This window comes from Periophthalmus magnuspinnatus, chromosome 5, assembly GCF_009829125.3.
Source record: "Periophthalmus magnuspinnatus isolate fPerMag1 chromosome 5, fPerMag1.2.pri, whole genome shotgun sequence".
Classification (NCBI taxonomy): Eukaryota; Metazoa; Chordata; class Actinopteri; order Gobiiformes; family Gobiidae; genus Periophthalmus; species Periophthalmus magnuspinnatus.
In genome coordinates this window covers 14,059,432-14,074,464 of record NC_047130.1, presented here as the reverse complement: position 1 = coordinate 14,074,464, position 15,033 = coordinate 14,059,432, and the positions used below count along the sequence as shown (strand labels likewise).

Below are 15,033 nucleotides of genomic sequence, written 5' to 3'. Positions count from 1 at the left end.
AGGACGAAACTTTGTGTGTGCTTGATGTGTGTGTCTTTTCTTGTTGTACTTTCAACCCCCCTGCCCCTCCCCCCTTTGTGTTATTCAATTTATTTTCCCAATGGAGTGTTTAATGAAACAAAGAGCATTTAAATTTTTCATCGTTAAATATGACACCTCAAAATGTTTTTGTTTTTTTTTCTGAATGAGTGAAGTATTTCCCCAAAACCCAAGAAAAATATATAATAATTACATAAAAAACTACATGCACTTTATGCATTTTAAACTAATTTAAAAATGTGTGAGTCAGTCTGAACTAGATGTAAAATACATTTATATTGATGGATAAAACATATTGTCATAAGTATAAAATACATACACAACTATCAAAAGAATAGTCAAATCATTTTATAAAAATCATCAAAAACTCCCTGCTACGGTAATGAAAAACACATTATTGTGATGAACACGATCGTTTCGGAAGTGAAATGATACAAATTTTGAGATACTATAGCATATAATTAAATTATGCAGTTTTAGGATGACATCATAATAGAAATAAAATTAATACATTTTCTACCATTTCTAAATGAGTGTACATTACAGTGAATGCAAATGGCCAAGGGCTAAGGAAAGGGCTAAGGCAAAGGGATATGGCTAACAAAGGGTTAAAGCAAAGAGCTAAGGCAAAGAGCCAAGGCAAAGGGCTTATGGCCAAGGACTAAGGAAAAGGGCTAAGGGCTAAGACAAAGGACAAAAAGCAAATTTGGCATAATCACACCTGCAGCTGAGTCACACAGAATTACACCTGCCTCATAATCACACGGAATCACACCTACATCACAGTCACACAGAATCACACTAATCACAAACTTAAAATTACACTACAAACAAAATCTAACTAAAGAAGGTTCATGGAGTACAAAACTAGTTAACACATAGAATCAAATTACACAGTCTCAAATCTAAATCAGCTCTGTAGGTCACAAGATTAAGAAGGTTTTAAAGTTCACAGAAACACAAATGGCATGCGTTTCACTTTTGAAATCCGGCAGTCAGGAGTGGCAGGGTCCTTTTAACGGGGTGCTGCCACAGGTGGTAGGCCAGGATTGGCCAGGCTCTTAATTGTAGCTCCAATCACACGCAGGGCCCTTCAGTCAGCTGCCAGCTGGAGGTGCACATCTGGAGAGGTCTGTGGAAAGACACCTCTCCATGCACTGTCTAGTACCCTGGGAGGGGTAGTAGACAGTGCACCGACCGGGGACTCCGTTGTTCTCCTGGGGAAGTTCAATGCCCATGTGGGCAATGACAGTGACACTTGGAGGGGCGTGATTGGGAAGAATGGCCTCCCCGATCTGAAGTAGTATTCTGTTATTGGACTTCTGTGCTAGTCACAGTTTGTCCATAACGAACACCATGTCGTTACGGACAAGAGCGACACAGTTCCTCCTCATACTCCCCTATTGATCCTTTAAACAGCATGTCAGTGTGTCTTCAGCAGCTGCAGTCAGCCGCTCCTTCATCAACGCTCTCAACGTTTTAGCTTTAGCTGTGAGCCTAGACTGCATATATACACTTTAAAATACTTTTTATTAACGTTTTTATTTACTTTAAAACTTATATAGCCCAGGACTGCGAACTAACCACCACGAGACTGGGCCTCCGGAGCACTAGTTGTTTTGCGTATGCGTGAGTCTCAAGTCTGCTCCGGTGCACTGCGCCACCTACTGGATCAGAGTGAGCTACTTTATGCCTGGTTCAGTAATCTCACAGACCCGGTACAGTCCTTTTATAGATCTGGTTTAGTCTTTTCACAGACTTGGTTTAATTCTGGTGATAGTTGAGTGAAAAGTGTGAGATCCACTGCTCTGCTGTCACTTTCTTAACGGCATAAAGTAGCACGCTCTGATCCACTAGGTGGCGCGTGCACCGGAGCCGGTTTGCACGCATGCGCAGCTGGTGTTCCGATAGTCTCGGTGGCTAGTTCTGAGCTAAAGCTAAAAACAGTGAGTCAAATGTCTGCAGGAGGACTTGCGGACGGCCGCTCCAAACTGCTCCATCGTGAGTGTCATTTTCACGCCTTTGTCCGATGAGGATGTGGAGAATTATTGAGTGGGATTGTTGAGCGGGATAAGGTTATTGCGGGGGCGGGAGAAAGCAGCAGAGCAGGATGCCCCTGAAAAACAGACCTTAGTGCTAATGAAACTATCAAAGAGCGGATTTTAGTAAAACAAAACCGCTAATAATACACCCGCTGCTTTATATCGCCTTTATTCAGTGGTGGGTAGCGTTTCTCTTTCACTAAGGTGGTTTTGGTTCTATGCTAGTTTTCCACAGGAGCTAGTACTTGTTGCTATAGCAACGTATTTTGTACTCGCCAGCCGTTAGCTTTTAGTTGTTCTTTCCTTACTGTCCCTTCTAGTTTAAGTTAAGACTGGCATGTTTTCCACATATTTTAGATTTTGTATCAACATACACTGTGTATATCTTTTATTCAGTAGTTTTGGATTTTTAAACAAGTTTCACCATGTTAAACACATACAGCGTCTGTAGTGCGCCCTCAAGTGGCTCCTGCTATACTTAATAGTTGCTTCAAAACAGAATTAATCAAAGAATTTATGAATGACGAGGACAATGCAAACGTTTATTTTGTGTCTTAACTGGGTACTTACTGTTGCATTTACCTTTATTGGCTGCTTGGAGCAATCAATATAAATGAAAGTCAATTTGTGCAAGGATGATCCTTTTTTCCTGGCTTCATCGTTTATAGAATTAAAATGTTCAAAAACAGAAAGTAACATCTTGCCATCTTGGGAGGACATCCATTGTTGTCTCAGTGGCTCAAATCCCATCTGACCAGGCTTTATATAAAACCACAGCTGGTTTTGAAATGGGAACTGGCACTGGCAGCCTTGGTGGAGCTGTCAGATCCACTGACCCACAAGTTGGCTCCCGCAGATGAATTCATTTGCTGTGTCATTGGGCAAGATAATTAACCAACCTCAGCCCCTGTGTCTACGTACGCTGGTGTACATAATATGTGTGTGTGTGTGTGTGAATGGGGTTATGTGAATGGGTGAGTGGTTCTTGATGTCTTGATGCTTTAATTTAGTTAATAAATAAAATAATAAAAGGCTCATGTAAAACATGTAGTTTCCCCTTCTCTCCTGCAGGTGTCCAGATGCCCTCCCTGAGTCTGGGCCCAGGTCTGAACCAAAAAATCCCAGAGACTCAGATTCAGCCAGAGGAGCACGGTGTCAAACAGGAGGAGGAGCAGCTGCCAGTGTAGGCCTTGAGCATTTACACACTTGTAACTCATGTTTGCTCAAACAGATGCCACCGTGAACACTATACAGGTCTAGCAGGGGGGGTTAGCAGGTTTATACATAGTACTGTAGACCCCATAGGGACATTTCAGACTGAACATGACTCACCGCGAGTGAATTTGCATGTTAATCTTATGTAGAGGGCCCTTATGTAGGGCACTGACATGCGACACTGCGGTGCAAAGCATGAATTGAGCAGTGCAAACAAGGTGAATCAGCAAACAACAGGTATAAACAATGAGCGTGTGTTTAGCATGGAAGCACAGAGCGACCAGTGCAAATGATGAGTCCAACGTCCAACTGATTCTGCACCAGCTGAGCTGCTACATGTCAAATGCAAGGCAAGTTTATTTGTAAAGCACAGTTCATACACAAAGTAATCCAAAGTGCTTTACAGAATAAGAAAGAAATTAAAAACGGAATACAATAATAAAAACAAATAGTCGCAAATAATCCACAATCTTTCATTTAATTCAATCAGGTCCAAACTTTAGACTCTGCTTCAGGATTCCCACACATACAAAAGAATGTTTTATCTACAAAACACTGAGATGATCTTGCATTTGGAGCAGACAGGCTTTTGTGCTTTTATAACTTTGAGTGCTGTGTGTCCAGAGGAGAGGGCTCCAGCCAGTCGGAGACCATGGTAAAGAGCCCCTGATCTTCCAGATAGTGATGTCCCCGCCCACTACTGCTGTTGGATTCTCTGTTAGCTATAGTCGTGGTTGGCTACTCTTGTGGCTGACTTGCTGGCACACTGAGCAGGTTTTATACTTTTTAAATTTGTATTTAAATTTATTTATTTAACATTTTGAGATTTTCACAAACCAAGAAGTGCAGCTTGTCCAGTTCAAAGGATGGAAGTTAAGATCTATTGGACTCTGAGATTTGTTGATAGCTATACTTACCAGCTAGTTCTGAAATGCAACAGACTTTCTACACCAAATATACCATCATTGCACTGATGGCAGGACACAGAGAACACAGAGGAGGGACAGTTTTGTCCTGAGGGCTGCTACGCCCCTACAACGGCCATGACACTGGCTCTGATGACTACCTGTTGAGCTGCACTTTTGTTTGAGCTTTCCTATAATTATTGTTTTTCACTGCTCTATGTGCTTAAACTGCCCCTCGGGATCAAATGCAGTGATACTGACTGACTGATTCCCTGGGTTATACTGTGGACTGTGGGCCATTCACAAAGAATATAATACGTACAGGTGTAGCGGCTCCAGGTGAGAGCCCACTCCATGCATGAACCAGGTCAGCGTGGATAGTGCTCCCTATGCCTCCTGTGATGGACCGACTCATCTCTCTCGCGCATACAACCAAGACTAAACCAGGGAGCTTGAAGCACCATAACACAGCTCCAGCTGTACCTTTGCTTGTAAACTTGCCCCATCTTGTAAAAATATCAAGTGTTGTCCCATACAACGATTGTTTGCAAACTGTCTGCAGACGTTGCTTAAACTCCCGATGTTCACCACAACCAGGCACAACCATCAGTGGCCCGAGTTCTGGGCCCCTCCGAGCGAGCAACCATCGCCAAAGCCGTGTTCTCAACAGCGAACACACAGAAACCGGGGGAGAGCCGCAGTCCCACTGAGCCATAGGCAGTGAGGCTTTTCTGTCTGTTAGCCCACTGCCTCTGACTGCTCCATGTTAAATAAGGGTAGACAAGATCATAGTCCAGGGAGCATATCCACGATCCAATATGATCTCATCCCAGACCTTTTTCACCTGTCATGTTTGTTTTGAGATGAGATGTGCAAAGTTTTCATTTCTACTTTTTGGAACTGTTTTAATGGTGTTTTTGATTTCCAGATGTGTCCCAGAGTCCAGTGTTGTCTACGTGAAGAGAGAAGAGTCCTCACTCCCTCAACAAAGCCAAGCTGAGCATTTAAAGGAAACACAAGGAGACACAGAGCCACATTTACACTTTGAGACTCAGGGGCATGCAAAGCAGTCCTCTGACACTGACAATGATGAAGATTGGAGAGCTCCATTCAGCTTTTCAGATGCACAGATGAAGACAGAGGCTGATGGAGACCACTACAACCAAGTCCAGATCAGAGCCACAGGAGAACGAACTTACAGCAGTTCAAACCGTAAGAAAAAATGTGTCCTATTACAGAATAAAATCAAAATGTATAAAATATAGCTATTTATTTAAAATAATAAATGTCACCTCTTTGTCACCAAAGAGGCAATCACTAAGCTCTGAAATGCAGTTAGAGAAGATGATTTTTTATTTGGTGAGAAACATAAAATGTATGTGTTGTAGAACTAATTAATCTAAAAAGTCCCTCTGTGACTCTCTATACCAGGGGTGGGCAAACTACGGCCCGGGGGCCACACACGGCCCGATGGTCTTATCAATCCGGCCTGCCGAACAAAACCAAATTATATTTAAATAGGTAAAGGTAAACCTTGTTCAATTTACATTTCCCCTGTAATGTCAATGTTTCCCCAAAAGATGGCGCACTTCAGCTACATTAACCTTGTTCACTCTTATTCTCTTATCAGCCCTTTTGCAAAAAAAGAAAAGTGGATAGTACTTCTCTCTCTCTCTCTCTCTCTCTCTCTCTCTATCTATCTATCTATCTATCTATCTATCTATCTATCTATCTATCTATCTATCTATCTATATATCTATATATCTATATATCTATATATATATATATATATATATATATATATATATATATATATATATATATATCCATATATCCATATATCCATATATCCATTTATCCATATATCCATATATCCAGGCCTGGCCCCTCTGTTTTAGAGTAGTTTTAGAACCCATTGTGGCTGTATGTCAAAAAAAGTTTGCCCACCCCTGCTCTATATCGTACCTTTAATGTCACATATTCATGACATTCACACATTCCTATTTATGATTCTCAGTGAGGTCTTTACCAACCCACCAGACCCTGAGGGTCTCTCCCACAGTTTGGTATAGCTCCCGTCTCCTGTCTTCCCAATTATTTTGGTACCAGAGGTGAAACCCTTAAATGAGGACAATAAAAATAAGGATTTTTATTTAAGTTGAGAAGTCAGAGTGGTTTATAGAGTTGTTCTCTGGAGTGAAAAGAGCACAGCACTTGCTCCTTGGAGTCTGTGCAATGTTCTTCTCTCCCCTCACATTTTCCGTCTGAAATTCTTATACTATCTCTGGTCCACCTGTGCAGGGCGATGGCAACCTAACGGGTATCAGTTCTCTATTTGTCAACCAGTTAGCTAGCTGATTCTAGCTGATTTCAACTGTTGTTTACCCTTTGACATAGAGAATGTGAGCATGCATGTCAGCTGCAGGTGCTATGGAAATTTATTTTCACAGCATAGCAGTAGAAAGACCTTTGTTCAAATGTCATGTTTCCATAGTAGAAAACTGTCTGTCAGCACTCTCACTCCACCTCTGCTCAGGTGCGGGCCATTTCCCTTGAACAGGTCCTTTCGTTTCCAGAATAGATCAAAGTTTTCAATCTAGTGCAGTCCTCTGGGTGCACACGTGTTGATCAGCCATGTGTTCAGATGAAACAACTGGCTAAATTTGTCCATCTTCCTTCTGTCTGTGTTAGGAAGATTTCCACTGATGAAAGTCTTGACCTCTACTCTATCAAGCTTCTCGAATAATTTAGTAAAATCCCCTTTCAAGACTTCAGTCTGTTCCATTCTGTTCCATAGTTTTGTAATTTCAGAAATGGTGTAACTGGGATAGGAGCATGTTTGGATTCCTCTGTGTCTCACATCTCTGATATCACCATCTTCTCTGTATCTCTGACCTTGATGAGTATCTCTGACCTTGATGTGTCTGGCACAGATCACCTGTCTGCCTGTGCTTTACCAACTTCATTGAGCCACAATAGGTGATGTAATTAAAATGCCATATACACGGTTTACTAGCTAAAAAAGTTGATTTTTTGTTTAGTTCTACTTAAAAATTGAATAAAAGTGGACAAGCATTGATCCTTGTGGAACTCATTCCAAGATGATTCTATATGTGATCAGAGTTATACATCATTTCTCCTTAACAATAATATAAGTTAATTGCATTATTCATTTGTACAATATCATATCAATTTGTGGCTCATTTGTTCTAAAGCGGTAAATACTCCAATTTGTTATAGGAATAGGAAAAAATAAGATTGCCCAGTAATAGTACATTCGTGTGTTGCAATTCCAGTTTGAGACCTATAAGACACTTAACACAAGTGTATTTATTTTACAGGGACACAATGAATATATTGCACAGAACAGAAATGGCTACACACTAATTTTCATGTTTAGTTTGACCTGTTGTTTCCCATCCACTCCTGCAGGTGGACAGATGCCTTTCCTGAGTCCTGGCCCAGGTCTGAACCAGGTAATCCCAGAGACTCCACAAATCAAAGAGGAGCCAGAGGAACAGATCGTCAAACAGGAGGAAGAGCAGCTGCCAGTGTAGGCACCAAGCATTTGCACACTTCAGCTCCATGTTTACTCACACAGATGTAGAGGCCTGTGTTTATTTAACTTTTAGTTGTTGTTTTTGATTCTCAGGTATGTCCCAGTGTCCAGTGCTGTCTGTGTGAAGACAGAAGAGTCCTCACTGTTTCAACAACCAGAGACAAGTGCCACTGTGAAAAATGGAGACATGTCAGGAACAGCCAAAGGAGCAGAGGGCATCAAACACCACTGTCCTTTTTGTGGAAAGAAATTTGGGACAAAAGATCACTTACACAGACACATTAGAATTCACACAGGAGAGAAACCGTACAGCTGTCCAATTTGTAAGAAAACGTTTACCCTTAAGGCTACATTAGATGCACATAGTAGAATACATACAGGTGAAAAACCATTCAGCTGTCCAACCTGTAAGAAATCATTTTCCCATAAGGGCTCACTAGATACACATATAAGAACCCACACAGGAGAGAGACCTTACAGCTGTATAATGTGTGATAGAACATTTGCTGATAAGTCTACTCTCAGGATACACATGAAAACACACACAGGAGATAGACCTTACAGCTGCTTTATTTGTAAGAAAGGATTTATTAGAGGCCGTGACCTGTTTATTCATATGAGAACACATTCAGGTGAAAAACCATTCAGCTGTTCCACATGTGGTAAACGTTTTGCAAAATACCTCACCCTCAAACTACATACAAGATCACACACCGGAGAAAGACCTTACAGCTGTTCAATTTGTAAGAAGACATTTAGTCAGAAGGGCAGTTTAGATAGACATGGACGAACACATACAGGTGAAAGACCTTTCAGCTGTTCAACGTGCAAGAAAACATTTACCTTAAAATGTAATCTAAAAATACATAAAAGAACTCACACTGGAGAAAGACCTTACAGCTGTTCAGTGTGTAATAGAGCATTTACTGAGCAGACTAGTTTAAAGTCACACATGAAAAGACACACAGGAGAAAGACCCTACAGCTGTCCAACCTGTCACAAAGCATTTACTGATAAAGCCAATCTGAACAGACATGAAAGGACACATGGAGGTGAAAAGCCATTCAGCTGTTCTACCTGTAACAAAACATTTTCCCAAAAGAGTAGCCTAAAAATACACCAAAGAACTCACACAGGAGAAAAACCTTACAGCTGTTCAGTGTGTAATAAAAGATTTGCTGAGAACTCTACTCTCAGGAAACATATGGAAACACACACAAAAGAAAGGCCTTACAGCTGTTCATTTTGTAAAGAAGCATTTAGATTTAAGGGCCATCTAGATAAACACATACGAAGCCATGTTGGTGAAAGACCTTACAGTTGTTCAGTCTGTCAAAAAACATATACGCTTAAGAGTAGTCTAGATCGACACAAAAGAACTCACACATGAAAGGCCAGAAAGATCTGGGCTCACAAAACTCAAACAGAAACCTTTCAGCTGTTCAGAGGTGACTGAAGCTTTACTGCTGTGTTGGTGTGATGTTAGAACATTCTAAAGAGTCTATAGTTTAAACTGGAGATGACTGACAGAACTCTGCAGAGTGTGATACAAAATGCACATGCTTTGGCCTGGTTTATGGTGTTTATCCAGTGCTGGGGCATAATGGAAGTCCATTTTAAAGAATACTTTTACATCACTACATTTTTTAATTGGACTGAAAAGTAAAAGTATTATTTATTGTTGAGATCTTCAGAAAAGTCTGTGGGTTTATTTTTAACACTTTCATAATTTGAGCTAACAAAAATATACAGATAAAAATGGATAGAAAAAAAATTCAGTTCTTTTAAGCTTTCTGCTTAAATCTTTACACACTAAGTACATGTTTAATACTTTTACTTATAGAGTTTTTCATGTGACACTTTTGAGTATTTTTTTTTTCTTCCTTCCCTGTTTTTATCTCTAGTGGCCATGTGAAATAAAAGTAAGTTACACATTATAAAGGTTCCATGTTTTCTCTGCATAAATTAACTAAGGAGATTATGTTCTGTGTGAGTCTAAAATACTCTCAATACAACAATATATAGTATTATTAGTGCTTAATTAGTGTCTAATGAAGATTTAGCATACTTTTTATGATATGTGTTTAGTGACAGTTGGTGGAAAAATACAGGACGTAGTGGTGAGTTGTGAAATGGACCTCTCACTACCTGTGTCATCGACATGGAAAGGTACGTCCAACTGTCCCCAAAACCAAGTCAGAGTTAGATAAACAAAGAAAGAAAGAAAGCACCTGATTGATCTGTTATTAATGTTTTTAATTATTATCTTAATTTACGGAAACAATAGCAAATAAAAGCCCCAGGATCATATAGAGCAGGTTAATACGAACATTTTAAGCCAAAATGACGAGTCTGACAGCAGCAGTTACAGAGAGAGGAGCCACAGGTTCTCAAATGTAAAGTGAATTGGAGCCAGGGTTTACGGAGCCACGTCCATGCTCTCTTACTATTTGGAATTCTGATTTTTCCTGTTGTTTTGTTTTTGTGTGTAGGCAGCACGGTGGCTGAGTGGCAACACTCATGCCTCACAGCAAGAAGGTTTGGTTCGATCCCCGGGTCGCCAGGCCTTTCTGTGTGGAGTTTTCTCCCCGTGTCTGGATGGGTTTCCTCCGGGTACTCCGGTTTCCCCCATCAACCAAAACATGAACGCCCTTCGAGACAACTGTTGTTGTGATTTTGGGTGTTACAAAAATAAATGAATTGAATTGAATTGAATTGGAACATGGCTCTTAGCGCATTAGCTAAGTTAGCATTAGCATTAGACCCGATACATTAAGATGTCCCTTTTTTAAACATAGAACTGTCCTCCAGTGACATTTTCCTCATATTTGTAAAGTGTTTAACATTTTCTCAGTGACATCCACCCTGTCCATTGCCTGACCCAACCCCCTAACCTCTGACCTCTGACCCCTAACCCCTAACCCACCCGCCCTGTCCATGGCCTGATCTGTCAGGACTTATTGTTTTTCTGTGACTCAGCAAAAACTTCATAGACATAACATTAGAGCAAAAATGTCGACTGTCCCTAGAAACTGAACAAGGTGGTCCTGTGCACAGTTTACTGAAAATATATTATGGTCTTCTTCAGTTTGCCTCTAGTTTTGCCTTCAGAATCTTAACATTCTGAAGTCGTGACATTTTAAAAAGTCTGTAGAGGAACAGCAGTATTGACAACGCTCTTCATTTGTTTCAAATTAAAGTATGATTTTTCAAGCCTCAAAAATGTATTTGAACTTCGTAAACGTCTCATTTGTTTTGAAAGATGTTTAAATACTAACTCTAACCCTACAAACTTGTGCAGGGGCCAACAGTTCTGTTGTCCTGGAAAAAATAAAAATTAAGATTTTGCTTTCATCTCCTGTTGATAGTTTTCAGCTGATGTCATCAACATTCCCCGGGGGTGTGATGCTAACAATAGGCACAAGCTAGTGAGCAAACAGGACCATGAACGCTCGTGCTGATCACAGCCTCCTAAAACGTGCTGTTTAAATCCATTTTGTATTTTTCCTTGAGTTTTTTAGAGTTTTCAGAAAACCTATCTGTGTTTGCTAATGTGTCACATTAGGTGTCACATTGTGTCACCATGGTAACAGCTGAACATTCCACCGTAGACATACATTACGTAGACCCGTAGTGTGGTGCCACTGTAAAGTATCAATGATTCTTTGTTTAATGTTGCATCATAACGACAAAGGAACTTCCTCTTTGTGAATGTTCACACTGACAATGACAATACAACAGAGTCTGACTCTGATTCTGATTCTCTTGTGTTTTTGATTCTCTTATGATTCTGAGTCACTTATGATTCTGAGTCTCTTATGATTCTGATTCTCTTATGATTCTGAGTCTCTTATGATTCTGATTCTGATTCTCTTATGATTCTGAGTCTCTTATGATTCTGAGTCTCTTATGATTCTGATTCTCTTATGATTCTGATTCTCTTATGATTCTGAGTCTCTTCTAATTCTGATTCTCTTATGATTCTGAGTCTCTTATGATTCTGATTCTCTTATGATTCTGATTCTCTCATGATTCTGAGTCTCTTATGATTCTGAGTCTCTTATGATTCTGATTCTCTTATGATTCTGATTCTCTTATGATTCTGAGTCTCTTATGATTCTGATTCTCTTATGATTCCGAGTCTCTTATGATTCTGATTCTCTTATGATTCTGATTCTCTTATGATTCTGAGTCTCTTATGATTCTGATTCTCTTATGATTCTGAGTCTCTTATGATTCTGATTCTCTTATGATTCTGAGTCTCTTATGATTCTGATTCTCTTATGATTCTGAGTCTCTTATGATTCTGAGTCTCTTATGATTCTGATTCTCTTATGATTCTGAGTCTCTTATGATTCTGATTCTCTTATGATTCTGATTCTCTTATGATTCTGAGTCTCTTATGATTCTGAGTCTCTTATGATTCTGAGTCTCTTATGATTCTGAGTCTTCAGTGTTACACATTTCTGTCCCTCACATGTGACCCTGATGATGTCACATTGTGCTTCACTGCTGCCTCTGTCCCCAGTGCAGTTCACATTTTGTTTACCATCTCTCCAGGTTTTCTAAATGCACTTGGACGCTCCTGCAGAGGTGGTTGGACTTTAAAGATTCTTCTAAGTGTAGCTAATGCCCTTATCGCTCTGAAAACAGCTGAAGCTCATTTGCATTTGAGACAAGAGGCGCGGGAATCCTCAGGGAGAGATTTCATACACAACACCAAAGCTGCGCCAGAAGCAAACTGATAAGAACAGAACACATTCAGGGATTATAATGTGACCGCTATAAACACCAGGAAATGATGACAATAATAATCACGACATTATACAAAAAAGTTAAATCAGCCCTGACACACATCTGCTCTGTGTGTGTGTGTCTGCTCCAGTGTGTGTGTGTGTCTGCTCTGTGTGTGTGTGTCTGCTCCAGTGTGTGTGTGTGTCTGCTCTGTGTGTGTGTGTCTGCTCTGTGTGTGACACCCGTGGATCATTGTTATAATTTAGACATTTTTCATTTTAAATCTCAATCTTAATCTAAAACGACTTAATAAAAGAAACAGGTCCAGTGACTTGCGCGTTAGAAAACTACGGTGCCCAACAGGAGCTGACGTCGCCGTAAACGTCATCACAACAAAGCGCCGCGTGCTGTCGGCGCCCCCTATGGAGAGGCACATCACACTAGAGCAGCACATTTTTAAAATCTGTACCGAATCCTACGACTGTCACCAACTACGAAAATAAAACTGGAGGCAGACGTGCGTAGGTCACAGTCTCTATAGTTAACATCAGACCCCCAAGAAATGTGAATGACACCAGCTGCAAAGTATCAATACAACTGAAACAATATCTTTAAAGAACTGTCCAGACTGACCACAGATGTTGATCCTTGTCATATTCATGTTTTGTCTTAGAGTCTTTTAGCGACTCATGTCTTTGGTCTTAAATAATGGCTCCACTTTATGAAGCTGTTGTGAAAAAAATGACATTTGTTTATTTAAACTGACAGAAAAAAATGAACTTTGGGCCAGTTTTTGTTTCATGTGGATAAGTCCAGTGATTATACAGATATTAACCATAAACCAGGACTAAACCAGGACTAAACCAGGACTAAACCAGGACTAAACCAGGTCTAAATCAGGACTAAACCAGGACTAAACCAGGACTAAACCAGGACTAAACCAGGTCTAAATCAGGACTAAACCAGGTCTAAACCAGGTCTAAATCAGGACTAAACTAGGTCTAAATCAGGACTAAACCAGGACTAAACCAGGACTAAACCAGGTCTAAACCAGGTCTAAATCAGGACTAAACCAGGACTAAACCAGGACTAAAGCAGGACTAAACCAGGTCTAAACCAGGTCTAAATCAGGACTAAACCAGGTCTAAACCAGGTCTAAATCAGGACTAAACTAGGTCTAAACCAGGTCTAAATCAGGACTAAACCAGGTCTAAATCAGGTCTAAATCAGGACTAAACCAGGACTAAACCAGGACTAAAGCAGGACTAAACCAGGTCTAAACCAGGTCTAAATCAGGACTAAACCAGGTCTAAACCAGGTCTAAATCAGGACTAAACTAGGTCTAAACCAGGTCTAAATCAGGACTAAACCAGGTCTAAATCAGGACTAAACTAGGACTAAACCAGGACTAAACCAGGTCTAAACCAGGTCTAAATCAGGACTAAACTAGGTCTAAACCAGGTCTAAATCAGGTCTAAACCAGGTCTAAATCAGGACAAAAACTAGATCTAAATCAGGACTAAACTAGGTCTAAACCAGGTCTAAATCAGGTCTAAACCAGGTCTAAATCAGGACAAAAACTAGATCTAAATCAGGACTAAACTAGGTCTAAACCAGGTCTAAATCAGGTCTAAACCAGGTCTAAATCAGGACAAAAACTAGATCTAAACCAGGTCTAAACCAGATCTAAACCAGGACTAAATCAGGTCTGTTTCATGTGGATAGGTCCGGTCATTACACTGATATCAGTCATAATCTGACATTGGCAGATGTTTCTCTCTGAACTTTAATGTCATACTTATCGTCTCCACTAGATGGCACAACGCTGACAGACTTTGTGCATGTCCTCCCTGTGTCACAGTGGTTGTCCTGTCTCCGCCCTCTCATCAGGAGGTTGTACAACTGATTCTACTCATCATCAGCGCTGCTTTGACCCTTTAGCTCTATATTTTAATATAGTATAATATAAGTTATTTATAAAGCTACACTACGCAACTTTTTGTGTTGGGTCGATAACCTTATTGTAACCAAGGACAGTGTATTGCTTTGTAATGAATGTTCCACAGTGTGGCAACTTATCTATCACCATGGAGACCAGCCAAGATACTAACAAATGTAAGATAAAAGGATTTAATCCCTGGAACATTCAAAGCAGTAACATACCTGAGACAAGCAGCTGGTGGCTGCTACACAAAAGTTCCACAGTGTAGCTTTAATAAATGTGAGCAGCAGTTGCAGACAAAAGCTCTGTTATATCAAATATGTGAATGCCCCCGGTGATCTCTTCTCTCCCCCTCTCTTCTCTTTCTCTCTCTCCTCTCTCCCTCTCTTCTCTCCCCCTCTTTGCTCTCTCTTGCCCCCTCTCTTCTCTCTCACCCCCTCTCTTCTCTCTCTTTCTTCTATCCTCCCTTCTCTCTCTTCCCCCCTTCTCTCTTTTCTCTCCCCCTTTCTTCTCTCTCATCCCTTCTCTCCTCTCTCCCCCTCTCTTCTCTCCCCTGCTCTTCTCTCTGTCTCTCTGTCCTCTCTCCCTCTTTTCTCT

At 40.5% G+C, this 15,033-nt stretch overlaps 1 protein-coding gene across 1 annotated transcript; it reads left to right on the top strand.

Annotated features, from left to right (window-relative positions):
• Positions 1-1,933: 1,933 nt before the first annotated feature.
• LOC117370923 (gastrula zinc finger protein XlCGF57.1-like) lies at positions 1,934-9,696 on the top strand. The gene is made up of 5 exons (XM_033966475.2): positions 1,934-2,040; positions 3,153-3,264; positions 5,130-5,413; positions 7,634-7,754; positions 7,854-9,696. The coding sequence occupies exons 1-5, from the start codon at positions 1,995-1,997 to the stop codon at positions 9,148-9,150; spliced, it is 1,860 nt and encodes a 619-aa protein (XP_033822366.2). The 5' UTR covers positions 1,934-1,994; the 3' UTR covers positions 9,151-9,696.
• Positions 9,697-15,033: the final 5,337 nt, after the last annotated feature.

Coding starts and splice junctions, on each gene's coding strand:
- LOC117370923 (XM_033966475.2), top strand. CDS start 1,995: ATGTCTGCAGGAGGACTTGCGGACGGCCGCTCCAAACTGCTCCATC. Junction 3,265..5,129: donor GAGGAGGAGCAGCTGCCAGT/GTAGGCCTTGAG, acceptor TTTGATTTCCAG/ATGTGTCCCAGAGTCCAGTG. Junction 5,414..7,633: donor AACTTACAGCAGTTCAAACC/GTAAGAAAAAAT, acceptor CCACTCCTGCAG/GTGGACAGATGCCTTTCCTG.